This window comes from Bos grunniens, chromosome 25 (genome assembly GCF_055505025.1).
Source record: "Bos grunniens cultivar Pamir isolate PY7600 chromosome 25, Bosgru_T2T1.0, whole genome shotgun sequence".
NCBI classification, from domain to species: domain Eukaryota; kingdom Metazoa; phylum Chordata; class Mammalia; order Artiodactyla; family Bovidae; genus Bos; species Bos grunniens.
In genome coordinates, this window is record NC_141189.1 from 29,006,957 (window position 1) to 29,023,252 (window position 16,296).

General features: G+C 41.2%; 1 protein-coding gene across 3 annotated transcripts in view; it reads left to right on the forward strand.

Moving 5' to 3' along the window:
• Positions 1-16,296, forward strand: part of PDXDC1 (pyridoxal dependent decarboxylase domain containing 1) — a 55,045-nt gene that overhangs the window by 11,906 nt on the left and 26,843 nt on the right. For 2 of the 3 annotated variants that reach the window (XR_015154680.1, XM_086375636.1), the window contains exons 2-7: positions 6,879-6,952; positions 7,457-7,522; positions 9,738-9,818; positions 11,741-11,887; positions 13,294-13,483; positions 15,910-15,978. Coding sequence is in view for 2 of the 3 variants with exons in the window: in XM_086375636.1 (XP_086231762.1) it covers positions 6,879-6,952; positions 7,457-7,522; positions 9,738-9,818; positions 11,741-11,887; positions 13,294-13,483; positions 15,910-15,978 (627 nt within the window). In the remaining variant the exon portion in view is untranslated. The remainder of the gene's footprint in view (positions 1-6,878; positions 6,953-7,456; positions 7,523-9,737; positions 9,819-11,740; positions 11,888-13,293; positions 13,484-15,909; positions 15,979-16,296) is intronic. The other variant, XM_086375637.1, reaches the window with a different exon arrangement.

A 16,296-nucleotide genomic window follows, 5' to 3' on the forward strand; every position in this document is an offset into this window, starting at 1 on the left:
TGAAGGACAGGGAAGCCTGGCGTGCTGCAGTCCATGGGGTCGAAAAAAGTTGGACATGACTGAGCGACTGAACAGCAACAATAAGGAGTCTAAAAAACCTCAAGTGTCTTCTTGCCTACTAACCTCCTTCATCCTGAACTCTGTCTTAGAGACAAAGATATCCCTATCTTGTCCAGTAAGTTCATCTATGTAATAAACTTTTGGAGGAAGCAGCCCCTTTGTGTTAAAAAAAAAGGGGGGGGGATGGTTAGACTCTGTTGCTTTTTTTGTTAATAAAAGGGCCTTTTTTCAGGAATTGTTTCTAGTTGGCCCCCAATTTTTAATCAGGCCCCTGTACTCAAGATTTAAATGAGGGAAAATATATTGTTTATAGGTAGGAAAAGATGTCTCGTAACAATACTGTGCGATCCTGAGCATTGAGAAGAGTGCCATGGGCAGTACCTGCACTGCAGTGCACTGCTTTTGAATTATCTGTTGTCCTTGGTTTTACCTTGTAACTCATGAACAGCCAGCACTGCAAACATTGGCCTGGCCTTCACTAGGTGGAATACTGATTTAAGATGGGAAGTAAACAGTGTAGTGAAGGCTGGGGTAACTCTACATCCTGGTTTGCCCAGGACTGTCCCAGTTTGTACCTGCTGTCCTGGCTTAATTATTAATAGTACTGCCTTGACTCTTAAATATGCTCTGGTTTGGGTAATAAGTTTATGATTATCTAGTTGAGGCTGTTGTAGATCAGAAATTTTACCCATCAGATCAGATCAGTCGCTCAGTCGTGTCCGACTCTTTGCAACCCCGTGAATCGCAGCACGCCAGGCCTCCCTCTCCATCACCAGCTCCCGGAGTTCACTCATACTCACGTCCATAGAGTCAGTGATGCCATCCAGCCATCTCATCCTCTGTCGTCCCCTTCTCCTCCTGCCCCCAATCCCTCCCAGCATCAGTCTTTTCCAATGAGTCAACTCTTCGCATGAGGTGGCCAAAGTACTGGAGTTTCAGCTTTAGCATCATTCCTTCCAAAGAAATCCCAGGGCTGATCTCCTTCAGAATAGACTGGTTGGACCTCCTTGCAGTCCAAGGGACTCTCAAGAGTCTTCTCCAACACCACAGTTCAAAAGCATCAATTCTTTGGCGCTCAGCCTTCTTCACAGTCCAACTCTCACATCCATACATGACCACAGGAAAAACCATAGCCTTGACTAGATGGACCTTTGTTGGCAAAGTAATGTCTCTGCTTTTGAATATGCTATCTAGGTTGGTCATAACTTTCCTTCCAAGGAGTAAGCGTCTTTTAATTTCATGGCTGCAGTCACCATCTGTAGTGATTTTGGCCCATAGGGAGAGTCTTCTGATAAACTAACATTTATCTAGGTGAAAACATCAATCAAACAAGGATTACGTTTAAAATGAGACCTTACTTAACTCTAATTATGATTTTGAGACAAGAGCTTTTTCGAAGTGTAAGTTGCTTTGTTTTCTTATTTGATGAAATTGAGGGGCAGTATTGCCTAGTGGTTAAGAGCACTGGTTCTAGAGTAATTCAGACCTTGTTTTATTAAAAAAAAATTTTTTTTTGGCCACACCTCAAGGCATGTGGGATCTTAGTTCTCTGACCAGGGATCAAATCTGCATCTCCTGCATCGGAAGCTTGGAGTCTTAACCACGGGAGTGCCAGGGAAATCCTCGGACCTTGTTTTAAATTCTGGCTCTGAAGCCTGCTAACTGTAACTTTGAGTTTGCTAGGGAGTAATGTATGTAATCACTTCATGGCAAATCAATGGAGAAGAAATGGAAGCAGTGACAGATTTTAATTTCTTGGGCTCCAAAATCACTGCATATGATAACTTTAGCCATGAAATTAAAAGATGCTTGCTCCTTGGAAGGAAAGCTATGACAAACCTAGACAGCATATTGAAAAGCAGAGACATCCCTTTGCTAATGAAGGTCCGTATAGTCAATGATAAATGGTTTTCCTAATAGTCATATATGGATGTCAGGACCATATGTGGACCATAAAGAAGACTGAGTGCTGAAGAATTGACGCTTCTGAACTGTGGTGTTGGAGAAGACTCTTGAGAGTCCCTTGGACAGCAAGGATATCAAACTAGTCAATCCTAAAGGAAATCAACTCTGAATATTCATTGGGAGGACTGATGCTGAAGCTCCAATACTTTGGCCACCTGATGCGAAGAGCTGACTCATTGGAAAAGACCCTGATGCTGGGAAAGACTGAGGTCAGGAGGAAAAGGGGGACAACAGAGGATGAGATGGTTGGATGACATCACCGACTCAATGGACATGAGTTTAAGCAAACTCTGGGAGACAGTGAAGTACACAAAAGCCTGGCATGCTGCAGTTCATTGGGTCACAGTCAAACTGACTTAGCGAATAAACAACAACAGTGTATATAAAGGTGTTAATTAGATGATGCCTGGAATATAGAGAGCAATTCAGTAAGTGTTAGTAATGAGGGATCTCAGTAAATTAAGGATCACAAGTCTCATTGAGTCCTTTTTCTGCGCCAGACCCTGTGTTAGGTGCTAAGGGTTGAAAAATATGACATCTTCCCAGGAACTTGGCATAGAATACTATTTTTTTCTTCCCTGAATAGTGTAAAACATTCTTCTTCTAAATACTGAATGATGGGCATCTTTATTCAACTTAATTCTTCACTCATTTTGGTTTGTGTCTGGCTGTTGCCCTGCTATTGTTTATTAACATTTATCACACAAGTCCTTTGTCTGGCCCTGTAACAGGTATTGAGGTTGGGAAATGTGAAGAAGAAAGTAGTCACTGTCCTCAGTAGAAGTGTATGGAGGCATGGCTTTTAGTTTTGAGTAACCAATTGATAAATATTTTTCTTAGAGCATTCTTTGACTTAAGGCCTGATATCCTGCAGCTGGGTAACATTTAAAATTTTGGATTATCCTCTTAACAGAACAAGCCCATGCGGGTCTATAGCATTGGAGTCACATTCTATTCACATTTAACTAAACGTGCTATTTTCCTTACCCATCTGCTACCCCACCCCCTGCCCCCACTTCACTCCCTAAAAGAGAGTAGGAGCAAGAACAATTTAAATGTCAGCCTTTCCACTCAATGAGTGTGTGCTCTTGAGAGAGAGACCCAGATGGGGAAATATGAAGCTGCACTTCCCTCCTGCCTCTTTTAGTGTCAGTGTCTTATCATCACATGTGACTCTGGTGTTTAAAAATAAGTATTATCATATGAAGCAGCTTCTTAAGTCAACTACTTTGTCTATTCTTAACTGAAAAATCTGTTCAATCTTATAGGAAAAGTTAGCTGTGTTGAACTTAGAGCCAATATGTTGATATCCAGTATGCTGTGCCTTCCTGAGGGGTTTCAGAGGCAATATGGCAATCCAAGACCCAGGCTGACTTTAGACATTTTAGGCCTATTGTTGTTTAGCTACTCAGTTGTGTCTGACTCTTACGACCTCATGGACTTTAGCCCTCCAGGCTCCTCTATCCATGGGATTCTCCAGGCAAGAATACTGGAGTGGGTTGCCATTTCCTTCTCTGAGGGATCTTCCTGACCCTAGGATAAAATCTGCATCTCCTGCCTTGCAGACAGATTCTTTACCAATGAGCCACCAGGGAAGCCCTTGAGGCCTATAAGAGAAGGCAAAATCAGTGGGAGTCTGAATGGCTGAGAATACCTGTGCTGGGAAGACCACCTGGAACACAGTGCACAGTGAGGGATGTGAGAAATTGGGCAGTTACATATTAGAATGGCCTCGGGTTCAAGCCTTCCAACCTGCTGTCCCCATAAATATTAGTACAGTCATTTGTCAGGCAGTGAGTCCAGATGTTTGATTTAGGAAAAAATGGTATCGATATCATTAGAGGGGATGTGAAAAACTGAAAGTGATTTTATCCATAAGGGTTTCTTGAAAGTGGTGGATCCTGATTTAACAGGTGGTTATTGGGCAATGGCACCCCACTCCAATACTCTTGCCTGGAAAATCCCATGGACGGAGGATCCTGGTAGGCTGCAGTCCATGGGGTGGCTAAGAGTCGGACACGGCTGAGCGACTTCACTTTCACTTTTCACTTTCATGCATTAGAGAAGGAAATGGCAACCCACTCCAGTGTTCTTGCCTGGAGAATCCCAGGGATGGGGGAGCCTTTTGGGCTGCCGTCTGTGGGGTCACACAGAGTTGGACACGCCTGAAATGACTTAGCAGCAGCAGTGGTAGATAAAAGGCACAGGGACATTTCAGACAGGACAGATGTTATAAGCATGAAACAGGGAAGAGTAATTGATCAAGAAAACTGTTTGTCTTTGCGTTTGGCCAGATGCTCAAAGATTGGAGTGTCACAGGAGATGTGGGTGGTAAGGACCTTGACCAGCAGACCGGGGAGCAAGATCACTTCTCTTGACCATTATCTTGTTCCTCCTCCTACTCAGACTTGTTAAGGAAGAACAAGGAGACCCTTTTAGATTGCTCTGTCACCTACCTTGTGGTTACATTTAAATTGTGATTTTTATTGGAAATGCCTTTTGTTTTTAAGTGCTTTTTCTATCTTTTGTAAAAATCAGGTCAGATGTGGCTATGTGATTCTTTTCTAACCTGTTGTAGAATCAGTGTGATGTAATAGAGGCAGAAACAGATCAGGAAACCAGGGTTCTGGCAGCTCTCCGTCTTTATTAGTTCCATGAGCCTAGGCAAGTCACTGTCCTCTCTAAGTCTTAGTTTCCTCTCTGAGATGTGACACCAGGACTTCCCTGGCCTGGCGCTCCGGTAGTTAGGACTCTGCACGTCCACTGCAGGGGGCACTGGTTCCGTCCTTGGTTAGGGAACTAAGATCCCACTTGCCGTGCAGTGCAGGCAAAAACAAGTAAGTTTTATAAGTAATTAAAATGTTAGACTGGAAACAGAGGCTTTCATGCTATACTTTTCCTTTTTTGAAAACTTGACTCAAAACCCTGTTGTTAAGAACAGAGCTATCTCCTTAAAGGGGAGCAGAGCTGATCTCCTTAAAGGGGAGCAGAGCTGGAAGCTCCAGGTGGCTGCCGAGCCCCTTCTCCCTAAAGTTCTTCCCAAGAGTCTTAAGGCTCAAAAGAATGCAGGTTGGCGATTCCTAGACTAGACCCCTAAGGTCCCTTCTTGATTTAACATTTTCTGATACTTATACTGGGGCTTCCCTGGTGCCTCAGATGGTAAGGAATCCGCCTGCAATGTGAGAGACGCAGGTTTGATCCGTGGGTTGGAAAAAACCCCTGGAGAAGGGAATGACTACCCACCCTGGTATTCTCACACTGGTAAACAGTAGCATTTCTTTAAGAAAAAGAACACAATTTTGAGGAGGTAATGCAATACTGAAGGTAATACTCGTTGCACATCTACGTAAGATGAAGTATTACTAGGTACAGTAGACAATAGGAAGAAAATGCAGATAAATACACTTGAAGTACACTTGATTAAGAGGGGAACAAAAGAGAGCTTCTGTAATTGTTTATAACTCAACTCATACTACATAGAGATTCATGGCAACAAGGCTGTCTCCCTAAAAATTGTTACGGAGATGTAAGAAGAAAGAGTGAATGTTTTAATTCTGTGAGAATTTAAAAAATTTAGTTCCATCTATGTTTTGGATGGGAGGTAGATGTACACTTGGTACTAAAATCCAAAAGGGTATGAATGGTAAATTCTTTGGAGGCGTCACTATTACGAGTTTGTGTAAGTGTCCGGAGGTTTTAGAAGCACTTGCAAATTCTTGAAGGTAGGCGTTTCATGTGATTGCTGTAACCTGTTAATACAAACTAGGTAGCTGGGAACAACAGAAATGTATCCTCTTTCAGTTCTGGAGGCCAGAGTTTGAAATCATTGTCGTTGAACTGACATCAAGGGATGGCGGGGCGCACTCCCTCCAGAGGCCCTGGGGTGCCCCTTGCTTTCTTGTCCCAGCTTGCTGCTTGTCAGCCACCCTGCCTTTATTGGTGGCACCATCACTCCAGCTTTAAGGGCAGCGTCTTCAGCTCTCTCTGCTCTGGCAGCACATCGCCTGCTCTCTGGGTTTACACGTGGTCTCCTTCCAGTTCTCTCGTGTTGGTTCATGCTATTGCACTTAGGGCTCGCCTGGATGACCACAGTTGAATCACATCTGCAAAATTTCGTCACAGAAGGGACACATTCACAAGTTCTAGGGATTAGGATATGAACATCTTTTGGGGGGCTAGTTTTCAGCTTGGTGGTGGTGGTTTAGTCGCTGAGCAGTATCCGATCCTTGCGACCCCGTGGACTATAGCCCTCCAGGCTCCTGTGTCCATGGGCTTTCCCAGGCAGGAACACTGGCGTGGGTTGCCATTTCCTTCTCCAGGGGATCTTCCCAACCCAGGGATCGATCCCACATCTCCTGCATTGCAAGCAGGTTGTTACCACTGGGCCACCAGGGAAGCCCCATTTTTCAGCCATAAAACAAATAGTATGCTATTCGTACTTCTCTGGACTTTCTTCTAATAGTGAAAAACTCGAGTAACCTAAAAGGTCCATTAATTCAGGACTGTTAAACTGTAATACATCCGTCAGATGCAAAAAGGTGTAACCGCTAAAGTGAATGAAGCGGACCTACTGATGTGAACCGTGCTCACTGTAAAGCAGGAAAAAAGCAGTGTGGAGGAGCGCACGTGGGGAGAGGGAAGCTTGGAGAGGCACGTGCCAAGAGCGGCCTCCCGGGGGCTGGGACTTTTGTACTGTTGGAATTTTGACATCAAGCATGTGCTTCATAACCCAAGTATGTTATCATAAATCCAGAAGAAAATGGACTTAAAATTTAGTTTTTTTCTTGATGAACTCTGTTGTGGAAGTAATAGAAGGTTGTTAACATTTAACCTTTTGAAAAATGTTTCTCCAGATAGCAGACCCTACTCTAGCTGAAATGGGGAAAAACTTGAAGGAGGCCATGAAGATGCTCGAGGACAGTCAGAGGTGAGCCTGCAGAACAGACATGACCCCATTAAACGTGCTCAACCCGCTGCGAAACTGGCGGCACTGGTTTCCTGCTGTTGAAGACGCCTCTTGCTCTCAGAACATCATGCTTAGCTGCAGCTGACTTTAAAATTGGTGTTTGTCTTGAGTGGACGGTGCTTTATCATTAAAGGATTTTGAAATTGAGAGGCAGGACTTATAATTTTCACTTCAGCCTATTAAAATTTACTTAATATATTAACTTGACTCTAGAAATGCTTCTTACTGTATATTCAGGTCATATAGTACGTCAAGTAAACAAGAAATTGGTTGAAGTATTATTTTTTTTTAGTATTCTTTTCCTGAAATTAAACTATAGCCCAGCCTGGGGGGCTGGGGTGGGGTGGGGGTGGGGGAATGTGTGTTTCAAATCCCACATCAGTTACTAGAGCTTATGAGCAACATTATCACATGTTCATGCTCCAGTGTTAGAAATATAACAATTTTTTATTTCCTTTAAATTAGAAGAACAGAGGAGGAAAATGGAAAGAAGCTCCTATCAGGGGATATTCCAGGGCCACTGCAAGGCAGGTAGGTGGCAAGGAAGAGAAGCACTTTTTCCTACTGTTTAGCACAGGGAACTTCTGCTCAGTGTTATGGGAAGGGAGTTTGGGGCAGAATGGATACATGTGTATGTATGGCTGAGCCCCTTTGCTGTCCACCTGAAGTTATCACAACATTGTTAATCAGCTGTACTCCAGTAGTAAATAAAAGGTTTAAAAAAAAACAACAGATAAGCACCTTTATGTGGGGTGTACATTTTCTTTAAACCAAGATTTTGCCATTGCTGATTTACAATTTTAATGAACACAAAGCAAATTGAGAGTTCTATGCAGTGTAACGTCAGAAAAGTGAAATGCTGTTGGCTGGTTGGTGATGCTGCTATACCTACTGTTTCTCCCCCTTCCCCGATCAGAGTTTAACACAACCTCTTAGAAGCATATACAGACTCATAATATAACTCAACTATCATACTTGTTTCATCCTTGAAACCAGCAATCTGTTTGGTAGACTGAGCTTTATTGTGAGAGTTGTTCTAACTTGATAAGATTTACCATTGTATTATATAGTAGGGAAAGGAAAATGAAAGGAAAGCATCAGCTCATTTATTAGTAGAGTGATTTATTTTTTGGCAGCTAAAGGAAATCTGTCAAATGTTTGTGGTTTGAAGAAGCAGGGAAAATATCAGGAAAATAAGTAGTTGTCCAGCCAACAGTTTGTACAGGATGTTAGCGCTTAATTTGGAATTTAAGTCCTGGCCCAGTTTCCTTCAGACAAACTTATTATTTTTTTATAACCAGGAAACTGTGCACAGGTAAACAGTCCAACTCCCTTAAGTTGTCCTTTGACCTGAATGTAAATATGTTCAGGGCCGCAAAAGAACAGAGGAAGGATCCCAGCGGATGGAGGGTGCCGACTGGAAGTCCTCTGTGGGTGAGGTTCATTTTCCAGCTGAGAACAGGAACCAGATCTTCTGAGTCTCCTCACCCAGGCCTGCTGAAGGGAATTACAGGGTTCTACTCATCCTGCAGAAGTTTCCCTAGAAGAGATGCTGCCAGGAGTATCTGTAATTCTGAGTGGGAGTGCGTTAGTGAAGCCAGTCCAGGGTGCTCACACTAATGATGCTGACAGCCGCACCCGAGATCCCACTTCCCAGGCGCAGAGTTCAGTGCTTTTCATGGACTAATGGCCTTCTCACAGCTCTGTAACATAGGGTGTCCTGAAGGCCACCTGGCTTCATCTCTACATAAAGTCCAAGGACCAGAGTCCCTCACTTGTGAAGGTCAGCACCTTGAGGAAGATGGGTTTGGGGACATTGTTTTTCAAAAGGGAGAACTTTTTATGTCACCTTCTCATTAATAGAGTGGTAGCATTTTGACATCACATGTTTTGCAAGTCACCTTGCCATTGCTAATGACTGCACCACTCACATTCTTCTCATATGTTTCCGCCTCCTCATGTTACAAGCGTTTAAAAACGTATCTTGGACAGAAGTAAGTCTGTTTATACTCTAAGCAAATCTCCAGTTTCTCCAGTTTGGGGAAGAGGTGGTAATAAGCGATGCCTGCATTTCATGTTTAACTCTGTTAGAACAAACAGACAAGAATCCCACATGGAGGGAAACTTAGATACTCCCAGTGGTATTGGAGTATTCTTGCTGCTTTTGTGATCTTCCAGCAGCTTATAAGGACTATTTTGACCCTTATAATATGCTTAGTAAGTAGTCTCCAAGACTCAGATGAACTGGTAGAGAGATACTGCTAAAGCTGGGGAAATTTTTAACAATCAAATTTACATTCAGGTAGAAGATTTAATTAATCACAAGCAAGGGGCTTCCGTGGTGGCTCAGATGATCAAGAATCTGCCTGCAGTGCAGTAGGTTCAGTCCCTGGGTTGGGAAGATCTCCTGGAGAAGGGAATGGCTACCCACTCCAGGATTCCTGCCTGGAGAATTCCATGGACAAAGGAGCCTGGCGGGCTGCAGTCCATGGGATTGCAAAGAGTCAGACACAACTAAGCAACTAATACTTTAATATATGTATGGTTATCTTCAGAATTCAGTTGATAACTTATGGTTTATTTTTAAAAAACAAGATGCTGTATACTGTATCTCAAAACACATGATTTCTGTTGTAACAGAAAGATATCAACGCTAGTTTAGACAAGAGAAATAGTGGGAGACTGTGGTGAGGGGAGGGGTGGCATGTGCTGTTCCCCGTCTATCAGCTGCTTTTCTGTCCCGCAGCGGACAGGACATGGTGAGCATCCTCCAGTTGGTTCAGAATCTGATGCACGGAGATGAAGACGAGCAGCCCCAGAGCACCCGGTAATGGAGAACGCTTGGCAGCTTCTCTTTGAAAGTGCATGTGTTCTTGGGTTTGAAACTGATTACATTCATACAAGTTGCCGCAATAATAAGCCTTATTTCATTCCAGATTATATATGAAGTTACAGCAACATTCACTTCCTTCAGGGAGATGTTGACGTGTTTTAGATAATGTATTTTGTAAAAGGAAATCATTTACTAAAACCTTGTCATTTTTATGGTCTTGTGTCTTAGGGAGGGGCTGGCGCAGGGGCCAGAGGGTAGCTGCTGTGTGCTTCTGTTTCTGGCTGTTTCTGTTCCTGGGCTTTTGATTGCTGAGAAGTACTGCAGCTGAATTCATTGGTGGCAAGCCACGCCATCTGTGAATCATCTGTTTATCTTATTTCCATTTATGCATCTATCAAGCAATTTATCTAGTTTTATTTTCTCTTTAAGTGTTTTAAATACAGTGTTTTTTAGAATAAGTAATGCATTCTTCTGGGTCAGATTTCAAAAGGTAGAAAAGGTATATATGCACAGGCAGTATTCCTTCTCACCTCTCCCTCCCTAGCTTTTCTCCTTCCTAGAGATGAGTTGCCAGTTTCTTGTGTATTCTTCAGAGATACTTCTTGTATACGTACACCCAAGCCAGATGTTTATGCTTACTGCTTCCAGGACCTAAATACTCTGCACCTTGTTCTGTGTCTTGCTTTTTTCATTTATGTCTTCAAGTTCCTGGAATAGCAGTACACAAGGCACTTTTTCCTTTAAGAGCTGTTTAATGTTGCTCTGGGCCTTCCCTGGTAGCTCAGCAGTAAAGAATCCACCTGCTGTGCGGGATACATGGGTTTGATCCCTGGGTCGGGAAGATCCCCTGCAGAAGAAAGTGAAAACCTACTCCAGTAGTCTTGCCTGGAAAATCCCATGGACAGAGGAGCCTGGTGGGCTACGGTCCTTGGGGTCGCAAAGAGTTGGATATGACCGAAAATGCACACAGTCTTAATGGATGAGCCATATTTTATTTAACTAGTCTCCGATTCATGTTTTACCCTTACAGCCATTCCTGCAGCTAGTAACTTTGTACATGTGTCATTTCCTCAAAGTAGTGTTTCTGGAGATTGAAGTCCTAGAAGTGAGATTGCTAGACCGAATAAGTTTGTGTATTTATAAATGTGACAGATATTGCCAAATTTCCCCTCATGGACTTGTACCTGTTCACATTCCCACTCTGTGTGTGTGTTTCCCCCACACGCTTGCCTACAAGGGTATTAGCAAACTTAAGGATTGTTGCCAGTCTCATAGGTAAGAAATGATATTTCAGCATAGTTTTAGTTTGCATTTTTCTTAAGAAATCAGGTTAAGTGTCTTTTTTGTATATTTTAAGACCCATTTATATTTCCTTTTCTATGAACTGTCTCTGCCCAGAATCCTGTTGATTCTTTGTCATTTTCATTATTACATTTATTCTTTATAAGGGAAATTAGTCCATCCACTGTAATTATATGCAAAGCAATACCTAGTCCCCCTTGACTTTGCTGAACTGTTATAAATAGCTGCTTAATGCAGGGAATTGATCTTCATCTGTTGATTCTTAAATTGTTTTCTGCACATTTTATCTCAGCTCTACTCTCTATAGTTCTTACAGCTAGTATTTAAAAAACTTATCTGGAGAAAATTATTTAAAAACAGTTTGTGTATTTAGTTGGTATTCAATAAAAAGGATATTCATCTCATAGGACTTAAATTCAGAAAGAAAATTTCCTCCTAAGCTATTAATACCTTATTACACATTGAATTTTCTAAATTTATCTCAATTTCTGCCTTCTAGGCCATTAAGTGCATTTCAAATGTGACAGAAATTTTTCTGGAATACTGTCTCTAAGTTCTATTTATTTATGCTTAGACTAATACCTTTTTTTAAATCTAATATTTTTGATTAACAGAATTCAGAATATTGGAGAACAAGGTCATATATCTTTGTTGGGGCATAGTCTGGGAGCTTACATTTCAACTCTGGATAAGGAGAAGCTGAGAAAACTTACGACTAGGATACTTTCAGACACTACCTTATGGCTCTGCAGAATTTTCAGGTAATAAGTTTTTAGTTTCCGGTAAAGGCATTTATGAGTTGGGTATAGACTGTGAGAAGTCTCTTTTCTGGAGCTGTGCTACCTAGATTCAGATCTGCCTCTTCCCTTTCCTTTCGGAAGAGTTACTTAACCACTGCATGCCTCAGTTTCCCTATCTGTGCAACAGAGATAGCCTTAATATCCATTTGATGACATTGCTGTGAGGATTAAATGAACCAATGAATTAATACGTGTCAAGAGCTGAGAACATGAGCCTGTACTGTTGAATAATGTCCACAGTTTCTTATTTGTTACCATATATAGTAGAACTCTATGTAACCTTGCTCTGTATTTTCTAAGTCTCCTGTAAATGTGTTATCATACTTCCATGATTTAAAAAAAATAAAAATAAGGAAAGAGAAGATTCCTAGTTGGCACATGTTGATAGAAGATGTAGCAGTGACATGGAGGCAAGTTTGAGGGAGTTTTTTCTCTTTTTTTGCCATGCTGTGTGGCATGCTGGATCTTAGTTCCTCAAGCAGGGATTGAACCCATGCCCCCAGTCTTAACTACTGGACCACCAGGGAGGTCCCTGGATTTGAGTATTTTTATTTAAAGTATTACCTGTGTTTTAGTAGAAAGGAAATGCTGTCATAAGGAAGATGAGTATGTGTTGGGAAATTGAAATTTGCTTTATACAGTGGTAAATATTGTCATTATTAAGGAATTCTAGCAGAGTAAGGAGTCAGTAGAAGCTACAAGACCAGTGGTATTTTGTGTTTATTTATGCTGTTACTTTTATGGAAAAGGAATGTTTACCTAACATTGGAACGTTTAATAACTTGGGAGACTCATTTCAGATGGTGGAAAGGTGCTTGGCCTGGCGAGAGTATGAGTTTGCCTGTGTGGCAAAGGAGAAATTTTCTTCTAATAAAAATCCAACACCTGTAATTGCAGTTCTCTCTCTTTCTCTTTAGAGATGGAGAAGAAGAAAAGTTTCCAAGCAGATAATAGTGAAAGCAAAACTTAGCCTGACTAGCATTATTGACAGTTTTACTTACTTTGGACGTTTTAGGGCTGATACTACTAAAAACCATGCCTACATTATCCAGTGCTGATTTTCTGGTGAAGTAAGCCAATCCGTGATCTTCAGCCTTTTTATATCTGAGGCATTCCTATTTCCTACTGGTTTTATTAGTTCCTATCTTCCAGGAGCTCAGTGTGGATGAAGGGTCATTGCCTTTGTTCTTTATAACCTCCAGCTGCCCTGAGTTTTCAGCCATCTGAGACGAGGGTGATTCCTATCTCCTTTGACTGATCTGGGTGACAGTTTCTAGGTTGAGAAAAGATTTACTTCCATGGTTATAAGACTGGGACTTATAAAATCAGAGGTAAGAACATACTGACGTGTGAGTGTCTCTTAACAGGTATGAAAATGGCTGTGCTTATTTCCACGAAGAAGAAAGAGAAGGACTCGCAAAGATCTGTAGGCTTGCCATCCATTCCCGTTATGAAGACTTCGTAGTGGATGGGTTCAACGTGTTATATAACAGGAAGCCTGTGCTCTATCTAAGTGCTGCTGCTAGGCCTGGCCTGGGCCAGTACCTCTGTAATCAGGTAATGTGGCATAAGGGCGAGCGTTTAAAGAAACGGTGCTTTATTCTGTCCTAGAAGTTTTTCAAGTGTGTTGACCTATTTCTTTGGCCGCTTTTTTTTCAAGTGAAAAGAAAGATGATTTTCTTACGTGCATCTTTTGTCATTTTTATATGTAAATGTGTATTAATAAGTTTAGAGAGATGTATGTGTCTTTTTTAGTTGCCCAAAGGCAACCACAGTCAACATTTTACTTTATTTCTTTTCAGACTTTGATCAGTCAGAGGGCATGTATGTTTTTACATGGCTATACATGGCTTTTTTCACTTACTGTTGTTAACAGGCGCATATCACGTTTTATCAGTTCTTCATAGTAAAGTATATTTTTAATGCCTTCATGATATTCCTTTAAGTGAGTGTATAGTATTTAAATTTTTTTTTTCTTTTTGGGAAGTTAGAGTGTTTGTATTCTTTGGCTTTTTATGACCATTTTTGGGAAATTCTCTTTGTATAGTGCTGTTATGAACATCTTTATGCATAAAGCTTTTTCTATACTTTGGGTTATATTCCTCAGATGGATTTTCAGAGCCAGTCTAGAATTATTAGATCAAAGAGCATTATCCTTTTTTGGAGTTTTCTGAAAGCTTGATTAGGGTGCTACCTTGAGTCAAGAACTTGTTAAGCCTCTTGGCCAAGAACATTTTAAAGCAAAACGCATAGAATTGGAGGGATTGTCTTCTGTAAGATGGAGAAGTCCCCAGGAGATACATAGGGGAATCTCAGGAGTTGAGTTGATTCTGAACCTTGGTCACTGGTGGTAAGAAATTCTGTCCTCTTCTTCTCTGGAGGAGGGCATGGCAACCCACTCCAGTATTCTTGCCTGGAGAATCCCATCGACAGAGGAGCCTGATGGGGTATAGTCCATAGGGTTGAAAAAGAGTTAGACACGACTTGGTGACTAATCAGCAACACCAAATATTAACCTAAGTAGACTAAATCAGGTCGGCAATACAGAGTGTTTTTACCCGTTTTCACATCAAAAAAAAAGAAATCATGCCTTCTTAAGAATATACAAAACGAGGAATTTTATAATACCTCTGTAGAAACATGAAACATTACTTATTGAGTACTTGCTGTGAGCCAGGCTCTTAGGGGCTCAGAGCTATCTTGGGACAGCAATCGAGTCTTCAAAAAAATGTGTGAGGAAAAGTGGGAAAGGCAGGTGGCAGCCGTTCATGTTTTAAAAGTATGTACATGGTAATGTGCATATTTTTTTATACCTGGGAAAATATATATATATACGTATATTATATTTTTGCCTAGAAAATATCTGAAAAGTTCTATACTAACCTATTAGCAGGGGTAATGTTAGTCACTCAGTCATGTCCAACTCTGTGACTCTATGGACTGCTGTGACTCTGTGTACTGTAGCCTGCCAGGCTCCTCTGTCCATGGGATTCTCCAGGCAAGGATACTGGAGTGGATTGCCATTCCCTTCTCCAGGGGATCATCCCAAACCCGAGATCGAACCTGGGTCTCCTGCATTGCAGGTGGATTCTTTCCTGTCTGAGCTATCAGGGAAGCCCAACAGTGACAGGTTGTGGCTTAACTGGGGGGTCTGAGGGGTGGGGGGGATGGGACGGCATTTTCACTTTTAATTTCTGTAATTATTTATTGTGTGTTTTACTTGGGTTTCACGTTCATAATTTAAAGCAAAGATTCTTTACAGGAAAAAAATGTGAATAAAATGCTCATTAAATTTTTGGTGTATAAAGGCTTACAAGTCTTAGTTATATAGAGCAATATGCTCAAATGTTAAAAAATTCCTAAAACATAATCTCCTTAAGGATTTGGAAGCTAAAAATGAAGAATATAAAATTTATTTGATAATTACTGTCTTTATAACACTGACTTCATTTATCTTGAGATATGTACATCTGTTGGTCCATATTTATTGTTTTTTAGGAGTGGGTGGGCCCATAAACATGTTTTGTTCTTTGAATACCTTTAGGCGGTGTTATTTACCACTAATCCTTGGAGGGAAGATCCTAAATTACCCCCCAAAATGCTAAAGGCTCAGCTTGTTTCTCCATTTGGAAAAGTTTTTTGTTTTTTTGGCATATTCTAAAATACAGCAAAGATTAGGTACTCATTTAGAAGATGAGTTGATAGTTACTCATTCAACTGACTCATTTAGAAAATTTTAAATTGTCTGTATCCTCTTAGAAGACAGCTCCTGGAAATTTACCACCCTACCCTCCTCCACCACATGATGTTTTTGGCTTGACTCTCTAGATATACTTTAACATCTATATATTTATAATATTAAGTGTTCCTAAGGGAGGGATTATTTTAAAAGAATAATCGTGACTTAGAACCACAGTCTTTTGGGGACATAAGGGGATGGAGACAGAGATTCTTCTTATGAAGTTGCATGTTTCTTCCCACAGCTTGGCTTGCCCTTTCCCTGCTTGTGTCGAGTGCCCTGTAACACTGTGTTTGGATCCCAGCATCAGATGGTAAGCTCTGATGGTAAAGTTTATAAAATAAGAAAGAATTGTGTTTTGAAACTGTATCTTCCTTTCAATTGTGGCTCTGTTCGCTGGGCTCCAGATAATTATTAGCTTATTCATGGATTGCTTAGATCTTCCCATTGCCCAGTACATGCTTCCAGGTTTGAATGTCCACACAGGTTGACTGGCAGAAAGGTGAGCAGCACCTGGCTCTTAAAGAGTCTTATAATCACTGTATCACCTGCTTTAAGTAGAAACATGAGTTCAACTAACCATCAGAAATTCCTTCTAAACCATTCTTTCAAATGGTTGTCACTGTTACCT